Below are 16,174 nucleotides of genomic sequence, written 5' to 3'. Positions count from 1 at the left end.
ACATTGTGCCACCGGCGACAACACTCGGAGAGAACAAACACATCATTCCCATTCTCTCAGAATGGCTACTTTCAGGGTAAACAAAACAAATTCATACACAAAATTTGTTCCTATTTTCTCTTATCTCATTTCACGTTTGTTAATTGTTAAACGATCTTTGTTTGTTTTTTTGGTTATGTAGTTCCATCAGTACCAGGTTGTCGGGAGAGGTCTCCCAACTGAATCAGATCCACACCCAAAGATTTTTCGCATGAAGCTTTGGGCTACCAATGAAGTTCGTGCTAAGTCCAAGTTCTGGTAATCAAAATTATATTCATTTCGTTTTTTTTATGATTTTGTTTTTTGTTTTTTCATTTTTAGTTTTATGGTTTGTTTTAGTTAGATCTGTAGTGTAATATTGGATTTATTGATTTTATTAGGTATTTTTTGAGGAAGCTGAAGAAGGTGAAGAAGAGCAATGGTCAAGTTCTTGCTATCAATGAGGTAAATTATCACTCTGCCTTTTCATTTTATTTGTGATTTTTATCTCTGGATTTAATTTTTGGCAATGAATGGAACGTGTTTGTAGAAAAGTCATTGTTGAGAGTGATTATAATATTTAATGATTTTGCTCAGAAATTGTTGCAATGTTTTATGCTGTTGTTGGAATTTATTCTGTATTTGTCATGTTTGTTGGTCTGTGTTATGTTGTTTTAAGAGTTGTCTAATCAAAGTTCCTTTGTTGCATTTATCTATATAGATTTTTCTTAATAGATGTTAGAACAGGTTATGCATTCAAAATGAAAGTTCCCATGGTAGAATTATGCTTACTTATTTTCAACTTAATTTAAGCTTGCACATGACATGTATCTCACTGTTTGATGATTTAATGAATTGCTTTTAGTGATTGTGTTTGCCATTATATTCTGAATTGTTTGTTAATTGATTCAAAGTAATTTATATGATTTTTCTAGCGTGGCACTTTGTTTTTATATTCTGTTGTAGATATATAGTTATACTAAGACTGAACATCGATAGTTTATATGTTCTGATAATAAACCTAACTGAATTGTGTGGATTCTCAATTCAACTGTATGTTTTAGCCTGAAGTTACTCTTGCTCCAATAGTGGTCTTGTTCTTTGATTTTTCATGTTGGTCATGGTACGGTTCGAAAAACATTTGTGTTTAGGCACATTACCGTTTTCCAAAATTTTGATTTTAAACATAATGGTTTGTTTTGTTTTGTTTTGTTTTATCTTTTGTCTGGTAGTGGTAATGTTTTTTCTTGATATTTGTTGTTTCTTCTATTGAATGCCTCTCTGTTCGCTGTGGATGTTTTGATTTATTGAATTTATACGTGTTCAACGTTTACTCAAAAATTGTTTTGGTTTTGCAGATCTTCGAGAAGAACCCAACCAAGATTAAGAACTATGGTATATGGTTGAGGTACCAGAGTAGGACTGGTTACCACAACATGTACAAGGAGTTCCGTGATACCACTCTTAATGGTGCAGTTGATCTTATGTACAACGAGATGGCTTCCCGCCACAGGGTCCGTTTCCCATGCATTCAGATTATCAAGACCGCCACCATCCCAGCCAATCTTTGCAAGAGGGAGAGCACCAAACAATTCCACAACTCCAAGATCAAGTTCCCATTGGTTTTCAAGAAAATCCGACCACCATCCAGGAAGCTGAAGACAACATACAAGGCCACAAAGCCAAACTTGTTTATGTAATGTGGTTGAGTTTTAAAGTATCTAGGTTGTTATCAAGCATTTCTGTTGTTTATCTATTGCCAGATTTTGCCATAAGGAGATTTAGACCATTGTTTTTGGTTTCAAATATTTCTGTTTCTGTTGGATTAATATTCCTATCTTTTTGAGTAGAATCGAACAAATTTAAATCGGTTTAATTCCTTATTCCATATTTACTTGAAATTTAGTATTATATCATTTTGTTCTTGTCATTTGGATGAGCAACAGCAATCTTCACAGGAAATTTTTGGAAACTATTTAACAGCAAATATAATCAAATTGCAATGAAATCATGTTATTTTTCTACAGGTATTATTAGAACCCTATGGCAAGGGTCATGTGTGTTGTATTGTGGACAATATTTTTTGGCATTCAATGAACGATTTCCCTATGATTATATTATGAACCTTCTACACAATCTTTTCGTCCCTCTTGCTCACTACTCTGACCACCCATGTTATGGAAAATTTCTCATTCCACTTACCCACTTTCTCCCCCACCCCCTGTTTTTTCATTTTTGCCCTTGGTCAAAAATTTTGGAACGCGTTTTCCGAATTTTTTTGTCTTTAAAAACAACTTCGGAATGTGTTTTTCGAATTTTTTCTAAATTTGAACTAAAAAAATTCGGAAAACGCGTTCCAGGGGGTAGGTGAGAAAGTGGGTAGGTGGGATGAGAAATTTTCCATGTTATGTAGTTAAAATCCGCCAAAATAATTTAAGATCAATGCCTTTTGAATATCTCATTAGAAAAGGCCTTTGATCATATCTTAGTTTAGCCTCTTGATTAATCTTCCAGAAGTTTCAGTGGAGGAATGCCTTAATAAAATGGACCTAGCTCGCAACATAAACTCAAAAAGAACAAAAATCTGTTGGTAAAACACAAACTACATTAACAATAATAGAATAGGAAAGAGGGGATGGATCTTCATAGTTCATTGCCTTTGCATGCTGCTTCCCCCTTTGTGTTGCTTGCGGTGGTCCGTGGTCTTCCACACGGCTTATTACAACGCGCGAAATCTCTTGTTGCTGCCTTTGGCTTAATTGTCTCATGCATGACTTTCTTCCCCTTCGTTTCTTGTGGCCGCATCAATGTAGCGCTCACGGATGAACTTGTCAACAGGCCCTCGCCTCCTCCTTCACTCACCCTTTCCCTGCTCCACTTGAAAGAAAAAAAAAAAGATGAATATAAAAGAGAGGAAAGGAGGTTCGAAGTTGAGAAGTCTCAAACACAACAACCAACAGTGTGACAAGAAGGTTACGGGGAATGTTTCCGCATGAAGAGTGTAACATTGTCATACATGATTCCTTATCCCAGTAAGTAATACGAAAAACTGTTATCAGGAACCTTCATCCTCCTCTATGGAGTGTGCAGGTTAAACATGTTGCATACCACACGATGATGTATTTTGTTATAGTTTCTTTTACTCTTCTGTTCTTCCATTCACTGGATGGTTCCTAAGATGATTAAGTTTAGCAGTCACAAAAACACGCGACAGTTTTCAAGGTAAAGTCATTTAATTAGATTTTCCTATATGATTTTGCTGCTTCATTCATTTGCCCCTAGATTTTTCATTTCTCATTTTCACCCCCCTGTGATGTCTGGTAGTGGTAACGAGCCAGCATATATTGCTTCAAATAAATTGTTGGTGCTGATAAATTAATGAATTATTGACTAGGAAACATGATTTATAGCATTCAAATGCTACCAAATAGTGGTAACTAAACAAGACATTGAACTAAGTGTACAAGTGGTTAATGATCTCCCTCTAGGGAATTGTTTGAGAGAACCTGAGTTTGATTTCTGGTGGGAACAATTCTAGGTCAAACTTTACTTACCTCGTAATCAAACTCTGAATTACCGGAGTTCCCTTTTCCTATGATCTATAGAGGGTTTATGTCAAAAAAATATATAGTAGTAACTAATATTTGGGGCTGACACTATATGTGCAGGAGTCCGGATTCAAACCCGAGATACTCTACTTATTCAGTGGATTTACTAGCCACTAGACTACTTGAAAAAAAAAACAAATTGGGGCTGACAATTTCATGAATTATGGACTAGGAACCATGATTTATATTATAAAAAAGTTTTAAAGTACTTTAAAATCTTAGTACAATATACACTCCCCTAATATTTTGTCAAAAAAGAAAAGTAACTAATATGATCAAAGATTAATGATTTGTTTACTTGAAAGTCATATATGATATCAGTTTAATCATCATTAACTCCAATGTTTGCCATCATAGTGTCCAGTAAAGAGGCAGAGGATCTAAAATAGTATAATTCTCTTATATTTCCATGTTGCTTACCAGGTTATAAATAATTATATCATACTATACGTTTGTTTTTTGTGGAAATAATACACAAACAATTACATCATTTTTTCATGCTAGCTAACAATGTATTAAAAGATGTTTGTACCTGTAGTGTTTCTTGCAACAATTGGAGCTGCTATAAATCATTTCATAACAACCATGTCTAGCTTTGGTCTAGCACTTTATGGGTTTAAAAATCACGATTAAGTTTTGAACAATACCCTAACAAAAATACTAGAAGTTTTGGACTTATAATTTTAAATTCTTCCATTGCATTGGTTAACCTCTTCCAAAACAAATTGGAACATATGATAAAAGCAATCAGTGGTTATCTAGTAATGAATCAAATCAAATGGTGTCTTACTCTTCTAACAAGATATGGCAACATGGAGCTGTTTCCAACTTGTTGCGGAAATCGAAGTAGATATTTGGATTTAGATTTAGTGAAGTCACTGACTTAACTATGTGTAGTCGTGCAGTCATGGTTTTCTGACCGTGCAATCTTAATTGGACGGTTAAACCTTTAAGACTAAAATTTCACATTTTATAAAATTGAATTATTCCTTTATTATGAACTGTATGATTAAGATCAAACGGTCATAAATTTATGACTACACGGCTGCATATAGTAAATGACCGCACAAAATCCGAATCCGTACATATTTGTCTGAAATTTTTTTTTGTTAAAGAGTTTGGAGACATTATTTTGACTTTAATTTTTGGCGCATGTAATTTATTTATGCAAAGTGGAAAGGTATTTTGCTTTTACTAACCACATGATGATTTTTTTTTTTTTCTGCTGTAACACTGTCAGTGTGAATTGCGTTGTGTATATTATACAAATGGTATCAAAATATTTCAAGTTGCGGGGATAGCTCAGTTGGGAGAGCGTCAGACTGAAGATCTGAAGGTCGCGTGTTCGATCCACGCTCACCGCATTTCAATTTTTTTGTTCATTTATTTATATTGACGCGTTTGTGGTAGAGATTAGAGAACAATATCGCTCATATATTCGTAGTAGCTATTATTATTCTTTTTCAATCTTTCTTTACCTTTTTTAATGACATTTTTGTCTCCATATTCACCCTACAAATTAATCAAATTTAGCATCATGTAGTTTCATTATTTAAACCAACAAACTTCTCATGATAAATATAAAATTCAACAACTTAGAACCTTTGTTGAGACAATGAAACATATCAACAACACATGTCAAGCTTGGTTATATAATTCATGAGACCCCTTAGACAAAGAAAAACTTGAATAGTTGAATGAGATGAGACAACCCTTTTGTAATAATTATTATTATGTAAACACAAGAACAACACATGCCACTCAATGTCTGAAAAAGTGGAAGATTCGTAGCCCATTCAATGGACACAAAATACCATACCCCAATTTAGATCCTCACAAAGCATAGTATATAATGGATGTCTGGCAATTAGCAATAGCTACATACTGCACTTGAATAATCTTTTGGGAGTCATCATCATTTTCAAACCAACACTACCTTTTATACTAGCAATTAGTCTCAATTTCATGTCCATATACCTGTTAAGATTAATATGTTTACAAATCGGTAGTTGATCTAGCGGTGATTGATGATAGATTTGGTAAGAGGACCACAATTTGATTCCCTGCAACTCCGATCAAAAGGGGGTTGAGATCACTTGATGCAAGATTTGACCTCCGAACCAGATTAGGCGGTCCAATGAGCCAGATACTTGTGTTGAGAATCCAAAAAAAAAAAAAATAACATATGTTTGATATCACGATGAATATCACAATCACAGTGGATCGTCGTCAGAGTCATATTTGAAATAGGGCGAAAAAGACAACCGTTTTACGTCCATAATTTTTTTTTCAAAATATGAGATACTTCATTTTAAATTAAAAGAAATATATGAGATTCTCATGTTAACTAATTGAGTATAGTGAACATTCATAATTAATCTATCATATTATATATTTATAATTAAATTGATATTTTAATTCTTTTGTCCAAACTTTTTTAGGACTAAAATTTCACTTTGTGCTGCTTGGTCCTTGGACATGAATAACACACCCGTTATGCTATATCTAAATAGAGTAACACCAAGTTATGCTACGTAATAGAATAACACATTATGTTCATTGTTCAATACACTCTCCTTAATTTGTTGTAATTTATATGTGTGGATCACACATATAAATTTAAGAGAGTATGCATGTTAAAAAAGTCTAATGCGATATTATTAGACAGGACATTTTTATCAAAATTAAAATCCAAAATTTCACATTGTATGTGTGAGTTTTAAGTGAATAACATGTTCTTTTGGACAATGGTCTCGTGTAAGGCAAAAACTAAACCATTTTTATTGGTATTAAAATCCTTTATTTTTCAGGGGAAGAAACATCCGATAAAAAAGTTCGACCGTAAGATAAGTAAAGTCTGATCAAACATTATTTTCACAAAGAATCGAACTCTTCCAAACGATCTGCCATAAGAGAGCTCATTAACCACTCGAAGAATAAACTTTGATCAATTGATTTCATAGGATACACAACCAAAGTCATTGATCCATTTCCCGGCCTTTATTTGGTCAAATTTATACAGTCACAGTATGTACTAGTACTGTATCCATCAATTTATATTCCAGCTATAGCTCACAAACAAGAAAGTAATTAATGAGCTAACTTTTTGAAAGTAGTAGTTAAGGAATCTGATCTGGTAGGATTTTTTTTTTTGACTAAAATACGATTGGCTCAAAGGTAGGTTGTAGACACATGGCATCATCCTGTCTCTAAGTCCCTACAAAAATACTATGTATTAGCATTTGATTTGATTTGATATCCTTTATAATATAGGACAAAATATGATCATGAATTTAGAAATTAGCATACAACAATAATGCATTTGTTAATAAATTAACAACATTATTTAATTTTCATGAAAAAAGCTTGTCTTAAAAATTTGGTAATGAACTAAATAAAACTTTGCACATGAGAACATAATGTCAACCATTCTAGATAGTGTATGTTAAATGTTAATCATTCTCTTCAACCTTATAGCAACTAAGGAAGAATATATGCTAATAATCATTTTCGAAATATGACTCGCAATGAACACAAGTATTCGAACAATATTAAACATTTCAGAGGTATGCAAGACCGACCTAAGGACCAAGCGACCTAAACAAGAGTTTTAGGTCTCTTAAAAAAACTTTGCACCGGAGAATATAATATCAAGATTTCTTCTTTTCGTGTCCCTTTGAGTCTCACACGCGCCCCCGACCTTCCAATCCTACCCTCTTTGCAATGTAGGATGTGAGTGTGAAAATAGAAAAAATTTAAAAAAAAAGTTCAATCACACATCCTAGGATGCAAACTTCGGGGGTGCAAAATTCGAAAAAAAAAACAGTTCACATCGTTGCGAACTCATTTCCCTTCCTAGCAAACCTTATGAAATAGGGGCAAATGAAGGGTGCACTCCTATGCTATTTTTTCTTTAAAAGGTAAAAAGCGTTAGTTTAACAAGAAAAGTACAATGCTAAAAAAAATTAAGAAAATATATATTCAAACAAACTAAATTTATTTCTAATAAGAACATGCTATTTTTTTTTATGGCAAATGCTAAATAGTGCCTCCGGGGCACTCTTTAAGCCCTTAAATAGTAAGTTTTTTATATAATTTTTATGGAAATGCGTAAAGTCAACGCATTGAAAATTGGAGTGTTTAATTTTTTGAATAAAAAGTTTCTTTTAATAGAATGCTTAAAGAGTGCCCCGGGGGCACTCGTTAGCAAGACCCTTTTTTTATAAGCAAATATATATTATAAGGGAGTACAAGGGGTACTCAATCCCTTACAACACAAAACAAGATATTAAAAGCTTTGAATACAACCCAAGGGATCATGGCTCCAATCCGAAAAAGAAAAACTAGAATTTCGACCATACCTACTACTAAACCACACCCAAGAACTAAATTTAATATCATCCATAAGAGAAGAAGCATTCGGAATAGCGCTGTTGAAAATCACGTTGTTTCGAAGCCTCCAAATATTTCACGTAGTAGCCAAACAAAACAAATGCTTAACACCCCCACACTTCTTCGATTGTACAATATCGCCAAACAAATCAAAATGCTTCCAACCTTCATTGTCTGATGGAATAGTCTTACCTAACCACCTATAAACAGCCTCCCAAATTCTGTAGCTGAAGGGACAATGGAAGAAAAGATTGGCGCAATCCTCGTCGTTAAGAAAACAAAAAACACAAGACAAATTATGCGTATTAATAGAGGCTATATCAAACTTTTAAAAAAGCTGATAAACACTAAAGTCTTCCATATATGTATATATAGTTTGGTTTTCTAATATTAAATGTTGTGCAATTGTAACCTATATTTTAAACTTTTTCTTCCGTACTTTTAATATTTTATATAACATTTAACATTTGAAAACCAAATTAACATATCCTGTAAAAATAACTCAATTGATAATTATTGAAAATATTTTTGAGAAATATAAAATTACTATTTGAAGTAATCTTAACATGTGCTGCTGGCCGGCACATGTTACCATAACCCTTGTAGTATTAATAGGTGAATCTAGAGACTAATATATTCCTATGAATGAAAATAAAAAGAAGCCAAATTTGACATGTTCTATGGCATGCGGAAGGTTCGAACAGAACAGGGGATAGGATCCCATAATCCTCGTTACATGGTAAATTCATGCTGCTATGCTACCTTTTACTGCTTTTAAGGAAGATCCTCCTTATTCCACGTGGACCAAACATCATCTATCTTCATTTCATTCATGCTCTTTTTTGCATCTTCTATTCTTTCATCAGCGGTCAGCAACACCCCACATGACCCATAACAAATAAATTAATTCAATCTAGTATTTTAATTGTATAGTTTAGTCATGAAAATCTAATTTAATTAATATCCCCCATTGCATTAGTTTAATTCAACTCAATGCCCCAAAGGAGTAAATGACAACTCTGTCATATCAAATCCCATAACCTATCGATTCCCACTAACCCACATGTTGAAATTCAAACAAGGGTACTCAAGTCTTTTCCTACCCATTTCCTCTCAGCCGCACTAGTAGCTTGTTCAACACACCCTTACCTAGTTAATTACCTTGCTCCTTCATCACAGTTACTACTCAGTTACAAATCACCTTCCTTCACAATTACCCTTTCCTCAATTTTTCTTAGCATTTTCTTTCAATTATATATTTTCATCTAGTAATAGTTGTGCTTTATGGTCATGTTAAAAAATTTAATATAGAAATCTTTGGTTTTAAAAATGTGAATTTAGTTTTTTAAAGTAAAAAATATTATGTTCCGGTAAACATAGTTAAGTCACATGATACGTAGAAATTGATGTTGGAACTTGGCATTCCAATTTATTAACCTTAAAAAGGTAATTTTTTGTTAAGTAATCAAGTGACTAGAAATTCAACCTTTAACGTAAATAAGTGGGATGATCAGAGTTTGAACCCCAACCCTCAACATATATAATGCAATGTCTCTGCAAACTGAACTAAACTCATTAGACTAAAAGGGGAAATTCTAGTTATTAGACAACTCGACTTAAAAAAAGTCAAAATATTGTTTTAATATAATTTTTATTATTATTTAACATGTGTTCTTAAAACATACTTTATCCGGACACATTTATAAGCATATTTAACTTTTTTGGTAAATTGAAAAATGGATGTACGTAGTCAAAAGTTAAATTTGCTTATAAATGTGTCTGAGAGAGTACATTAACAAAACTATTAAATTATTGTATTTAAAAAATTTGTTAAATCTCATTGTAATAGTAAAATTAGAGATTGAACACGACAACTTAAATTATACTCCCTCCAGTCCTTTTTAAAAGGAACACTTTGAAAAAATCACACAACCAAGAAAACACATTTAACATAACTAACTTCATTTAATACTCTTCTAAATTTAAATTTATTTTTAAATTCTCTCTCGTAATAAATAAGGACATAAGTGAAATTGAACATTTAAAACATTTGAAAATTGATCAAAGTTTCTTATAAAAAAGACCAAATTTATTTTTCAAAGTGTTCCTTATAAAAAGGACCAGAGAAACTAACGTGTTTGTTTGATTTAAAAATTGTTCTAAAGACTAAAAAATGAGGGGCAAAAGATCAACCAAAAAATAAATTTTTGTCCATAACTAAACCACCACTAATTTTTTTTTACCCCACATACAAGTTGTATAAAACATAAAATAATATTTTTTTGACCATATATAAAGTAATATTTTATTCGCCAAACATCATAAAATAACAAATTGTTCAATAGTTTAAAAATCCATCTTTAATATTTATATTTTGTAAATTAAAAAGACACTAATAATCTGAATAAAATGTGTAAAAAAAAATCTGAATAAAAAACAAGAAAAATTAAATGTAAATGATTGAATAATATATAAATGTAGATTTTGGTAATTTTGTTGTCCTCCTGGCGGGTGGAGTAATAAATAATAATAATAAATAAATAAAATAAAAGGAAGTAAGAAAGTGAGAGACCAATAAAAGAAGCTAGTTGCAGACATAGAAAGATCAAAAATCAAAACGCATTGAAGAAATTGAAATTGATACTGAAACTGAAAGAGAGAGAAATAGAACAACAACAACAACAACAACAACAAGAGCGAGAAAAGAGAGAGTAGAGACAGAACAAGTTGTGTTTGTGTGTCCGTCCGGTTAAACTCATTCGTTACAGATATATATATATATATATAGATTTAGAGAGAGAAAATCCAACCTCATTTTCTCTCTCTACAACTAACTTCCATTTCATCCAACAATGGAGCACTATCCTCGCTCCACTCAACCTGATCCGTCACCGGAATGGACCGGACCGGATTCTCAAACCGGTCTTGAAGGTATAACCGTTTTCTGATTTCTACTTTTTCATCAATGTGAACTACTTTTTTTTTTTTTTTTGATCTTGTTCATTTTTATTTTTTTGTTATCAAAATGTAGAACCTATGTGGCAATTGGGATTAGGTTCTGCTGCTGGTGAAGATTCGTATCCACTTCGACCTGATGAGATTGATTGTACTTACTATTTGAGAACTGGTTTTTGTGGCTTTGGTTCTAGGTGTCGGTTCAATCATCCTCGTGACCGTGGCGCGGTAATCAAAGCTTTTTTTGTTTTAATTTTGTGTTTAATTTCATGATTTTGGTGTTAGATACTGTGATTAATTCAAGATTTTTTGTTTTGCATTGTATGCACTGATGATAGTATTTTGAAGTAATTTGATGATATGTGAATGTGTTTTGTTTTGTTAGGTTATTGGAGCTGCTGCTAGGACTGTAGGGGAGTATCCCGAACGCGCTGGCCAGCCGGTTTGCCAGGTTCTTTATATGGTTTTCTTTTGCTTGAATAATACCATGGACTTACTTGTCAAATTGCTCCATTTGACAATTGATACTCCCTCCCCGCATTAATTATAACGAAATTTCCACTTTTTAGATTCATTAGATAATTATAGACCAGATACATTAGTTATCCAATGAATCTAAAAAGTGGAAATTTGCTTATAATTAAGGCCGGAGGGAGTACGATAATTGCTTGTTTTTTTGTTCAATTGTCATATGTATGTGTTTGAGGATTGAGGATGGAGACGGTTTATGTTTTTGTTTCGATTGTTTTTCAATTTGTGTTGATTATGTTTGCTGATGACTTGAAATGCAGTATTACATGAGGACAAGATCTTGCAAATTTGGTGCGTCTTGCAAGTACCATCATCCTAGACAGGCTGGAGCAACTGATGCTACTCCTGTTTCACTAAATTATTATGGATATCCGTTACGTCCGGTGTGTATATTTAATATATTGAATTGAACATGTTTTTATGGATTTTGTTTTCTGTAAATGGAAATGTTTTAGTCTGAATTTTAATGTTGATAAATGATAAAAATTAACAGGGTGAAAAGGAATGTTCCTATTTTGTGAAAACGGGACAGTGCAAGTTTGGTGCTACTTGTAAATTTGATCATCCAGTTCCTGCTAGTGTCCAAATTCCAGCTCCGTCGCCAATTCCCCCAGTTTCACCTTTACATGTACAAGTACCTTCGCCATTATATCCAACCGTACAGCCTCCACCATCTGGTCCTTCTTCACAACAAATTGGTGTACTGGTCGCAAGGCCACCTCTACTACCTGGTTCGTATGTCCAGAGCCCTTATGGACCTGTGGTATTGTCCCCAACCATGGTTCCATTTTCTGGCTGGGGTCCTTATCAGGTAGGTTAAGTATTTCTTTTATACTGCTTAGTTAATTTTTTTGTGCATTCATTGAAGCTGTTAATTGTTGAGCTCTTTGGTGCAGGCCACTGCAACAAGCCCTGTACTTCCCTCTGGAAATCCGGCTAATGTTGGTTCCACACAGCTTTATGGCATAACCCACATACCTTCATCAGCTAATGCCTATACTGGACCTTATCAACCTTCTGTTTCCTCAGTTGGTCCTTCAAGCAGAAATCAGAAGGAGCAGTCATTTCAAGCAAGGCCTAATCAACCAGAGTATCATTACTACTCTAAACCAGAGGATCTTCCATTTGGTCCATCATATAGTTATCACCAACCACCAGACACAAGTGCACCAAAAGCAAATGTTGTCCTTAGTCCCGCAGGTCTTCCTTTACGCCCGGTAATGATTTCCTCTCAATTTATTTGTACTCTGGCGCCTCTTATTGAGTTGTGAAATATAGAGTTTTTTTTTTGTTTGTTGATCTGTGTCTTTTCCACTCCAACAAAATATTGTAGTTTTGATCATTTTGTTTTCAATATCTTTGTGCATAATTTGAAACTTGTTTAATGAAATACAAGTTTAGTATGCAATTCATCATTGAAAATAAATCTTACTTGGAGCCATTGTTTCTAGCTCTTGTACTTTGGTGATTGTTATCATAACAATTTTCTAGGACAGTGGGCTTTTGTCTTTATTGTTATTGTGATTGAGGTTATCATGTTCTGATTATGGTATATTTGAACACAATGTTTCTCTTATTAGTTTATGCTGCTTCTGCATAATTGTTAGGGAATTCTCATATTAATCTATCGATCATGAAGGGGTACTTTTCCCCTTATGTACTCCTCAAGGTAATTTCTTGAGTCCTGCATATTATAGTTTGATCTGCTTCCAATAGTGAGTGAAGCTAATATTTGAGCATGAGAAAACTGTAGCCGAGTCAAGCCTAGTGTCGCATGACTTTAAATCTGACAGCTGCATTTTGAGCTCAGTGCTGGGGTTGGAGCTTGGCTATGATTCCTATGCCAAGAGTTAGTTCTGCATACAACGCCATGGTTGTTTGGGGTAACCTTACAGTTGGTACTCATAGATATTCATGCTCCACTAGGTAGGGAGTGGGGAGAGAGTGTTTAGGTTTGTTAATGCTCCCACATTTAAACAACATTGTACGTAGTCTTAACAACGGGTTATCATGAATGGCGGGTGCTAAAATTGAAGCCAGTGGAAGAATCAAATTAGGGATATCCTATGTCTGGAGTTAGTTCTGCATACAAATTAATGGTTGTTTGGGTAACCTTTCAGGTGTTACTCAGAGATCTTCATGCCCCACAAGGCAGGGGGTCAGTATGGTGTGGTCAGTTGTGTTAATAGCCGTACAAATGAAATTGGAAAAACATCTCTTAAAATTCACACATATAAACAACATTGTACGTAGTCTTAATTATGGTTATCATGAGTGAAAGGGATTAAATCAACCATTGTCTCTTTACATTTTCTCCAGTTGCTAACAATGTCAAGCTAGGAAGTTTGTATAATATGTAGATCAGTTTGGCATATTAGCAAATTTCTTACTTGACAGTTGAATTATGTACTTTGGCTTTTGGAGATGAGTTTAAGATCATTTTGATCATCACTGTTTTGCTATGAATTGTTGCTCATGTCATGGCTCATCCTTAGGACTAATATAGGCTTTTAGGTTCCTCACAGAGACTAGTATTCAGCTTAATATAATTAAAGTGTTTTGTTTTCTCTCTTGGGGAGTTTCTCGATGACAATCTTAAGTTTATGGGATTTAAGCACTTACAGATCCTGACACACAGGACAAAATGCTAGTGTTATGTCAGGATCTGTAATATCCATAAGGGAATACTATTATTCATAGTATTTTGTGCGGAGTTGCTTGCTCCTCAGTTGCATATGCTTGAAATCTCTTGTCAGTGATAGAAAACACCTTGTGTTGCATGGTCCTTTGTTAAGAGCGTGGTTGCTCTTATGCTCTGTCATCTGTCTAATCTCTGAACCCTATGTTCACATGCTAGCTTATGCTGTTCAAACATTGTTTTTTTTTTGTAGCTAAGTTTTCTGTATGCCCTTCCTGTAATTTTAGTTTAGGCGTGCTTCTAGTTTTTGTGGCTATGTTTTCTGTATGCCCTTCCTGTATAGACAGATTGGAGTGCTTACTGATTCTCTTGAATGTGGTGGCTATTTTGAAACATGATAAGTCTTACATGGTCTGCTCAGCTGTTATTGCTGTCTTTCTTCATGCAGTCATGTTCTTATTTGGACATCGGTTCAAGGAAAGTATCTTAGTATATTTTAAATTCTAGTCAGTTGCAACTTTATCTGTTTAAAAGACTTGTACTTGGGAATGTAAAGTTTGTTTGTTCAGATGAAATGTTTTTCCAAACCATTATTTTGACTGCCTTCTTACTTAATCATCCAATGTCCGTGTTTGATAATCAGGGAGCAGCACTTTGCACTCATTTCGCACAGCGTGGTATATGCAAGTTTGGTCCTGCATGTAGATTTGATCATCCTATTGCATCACTGAGTTACAGTCCATCTGCTTCTTCCCTTACAGATGCGCCAGTTGCACCCTACTTTGTTGGTTCATCTGTTGGTACTCTTCCTCCTTCATCTTCTTCACCAGAGTTGCAGCCCGAACCTACCGTAGGATCCAGCAGGGAGTCTGTTCCATCCAGAATACCTTCATCAGTGAGCACATCGACTGGATCAGTTGGCTTGACTTTGTCAACTGGTGGCCCTGTTTCTCAATCAAGCACTCGGAGTTCCAGTCCTTTAGCGCCTGCCAATACCGTAACAAGTAACAATGTCTCTCACACCTCAAGCTAAGAAATGTGAACGCATACATCATCATTACTCCTTTTTTTTTTTTAATCTCGATTCTTCAACCAGACATCATTATTCAAGGAGGCCGTCAAATAGTTTTTTTTTTTTTTTTTTTTGCTGTCTCTCCCAGTTATCCCAGTTCCGCATTCAGATCTAGCACACCTCACACTGATTATCTTTATGTTCATAAAATCTTTTTATGGCCATTCCTTTGATCTTGAATAAACCGTGGCCAACCCATACACAACCACCTTGCTTTAGAATAACTCCTAAAGAATCTCCAATTCCATTGTGCACATGTCCATCCATATCTCTCCAATTTTTTGGAGTCTGTTGTGCTTATTTATGCTTCGATCTTCTTTCATATGAGAAACATTCCGTCTAGCCTTTCATTGACCATGTGTTTACGCCTCTTCACCTGAACCCTTTTTGAATTAGGTAACAGTTTTCCATTTCTGTTTTGGAAGTCCTATTCAATACTTTCCAACTTGTATTTAATATTTATAGGGTTTACTGTCGAGAAATAATCAGGAAACTTCAATGAGGCTTCACATTGTTATCTTATATGGTTTGTAATTTTTGGATACACAGTGATGTTGTGACAATCAAAAGCTTGACTTGGTATTTTAATTTATTACCGAATACGTATATGAAGAAACACTTTTAAATTATCACATTGCTGTAATCTTATTTTCATCTTTTAAATTATCACATTGCTGTAATCTTACATAATCAAATATGTAAGATTTTGGAAGTTAGTAGGGGAAGGAAAAGGGAAAAAGGGAAAGTAACTTATCATTTTGTTGAGAGAAAAATTTTAAAGGAGAGGGAAAGAAGAATGCTTATGATGATATTATTGTTAAAAATCTTCAAAACTCTTCCAAAACAGTCTTTAAGTTTCCCACATAAGGGGTTTAGTACCCTTAAAATTGGATCATTGGGTTCACTAATTCCCCCTAAAAAAAGGATAATGCTGTGTATGAAACATGAACACTCATTGGA

The 16,174-nt window shown here is 34.0% G+C and overlaps 2 protein-coding genes and 1 non-coding gene across 3 annotated transcripts; all 3 read left to right on the top strand.

Annotated features, from left to right (window-relative positions):
* Positions 1-1,799, top strand: LOC123898535 (60S ribosomal protein L18a). Its single transcript, XM_045949517.1, has 4 exons — positions 1-76; positions 182-297; positions 420-483; positions 1,377-1,799. The coding sequence occupies exons 1-4, from the start codon at positions 62-64 to the stop codon at positions 1,716-1,718; spliced, it is 537 nt and encodes a 178-aa protein (XP_045805473.1). The 5' UTR covers positions 1-61; the 3' UTR covers positions 1,719-1,799.
* Positions 1,800-4,917: 3,118 nt separating this feature from the next.
* On the top strand, positions 4,918-4,990 carry TRNAF-GAA. The gene has a single exon. It is a non-coding gene; the product is annotated as a tRNA-Phe (tRNA).
* Positions 4,991-10,569: 5,579 nt separating this feature from the next.
* On the top strand, positions 10,570-15,820 carry LOC123897402 (zinc finger CCCH domain-containing protein 34-like). The gene is made up of 7 exons (XM_045948007.1): positions 10,570-10,949; positions 11,050-11,201; positions 11,359-11,424; positions 11,765-11,887; positions 11,998-12,315; positions 12,401-12,721; positions 14,786-15,820. Exons 1-7 carry the CDS (start codon positions 10,871-10,873, stop codon positions 15,173-15,175), a joined length of 1,449 nt encoding a protein of 482 aa, XP_045803963.1. The 5' UTR covers positions 10,570-10,870; the 3' UTR covers positions 15,176-15,820.
* Positions 15,821-16,174: the final 354 nt, after the last annotated feature.

Source organism: Trifolium pratense, linkage group LG7, assembly GCF_020283565.1.
Source record: "Trifolium pratense cultivar HEN17-A07 linkage group LG7, ARS_RC_1.1, whole genome shotgun sequence".
NCBI lineage: Eukaryota > Viridiplantae > Streptophyta > Magnoliopsida > Fabales > Fabaceae > Trifolium > Trifolium pratense.
This window is presented reverse-complemented; position numbering and strand designations above follow the sequence as displayed.

Excerpts from the sequence above, each read along its gene's own strand:
- LOC123897402 (XM_045948007.1), top strand. The coding sequence starts at position 10,871 with ATGGAGCACTATCCTCGCTCCACTCAACCTGATCCGTCACCGGAATGG. Across the intron at positions 11,202-11,358 it reads ATCCTCGTGACCGTGGCGCG|GTTATTGGAGCTGCTGCTAG; the intron begins GTAATCAAAGCT and ends TTGTTTTGTTAG. Across the intron at positions 11,888-11,997 it reads ATGGATATCCGTTACGTCCG|GGTGAAAAGGAATGTTCCTA; the intron begins GTGTGTATATTT and ends AAAAATTAACAG.
- LOC123898535 (XM_045949517.1), top strand. Across the intron at positions 298-419 it reads CGTGCTAAGTCCAAGTTCTG|GTATTTTTTGAGGAAGCTGA; the intron begins GTAATCAAAATT and ends TGATTTTATTAG. Across the intron at positions 484-1,376 it reads AAGTTCTTGCTATCAATGAG|ATCTTCGAGAAGAACCCAAC; the intron begins GTAAATTATCAC and ends TTGGTTTTGCAG.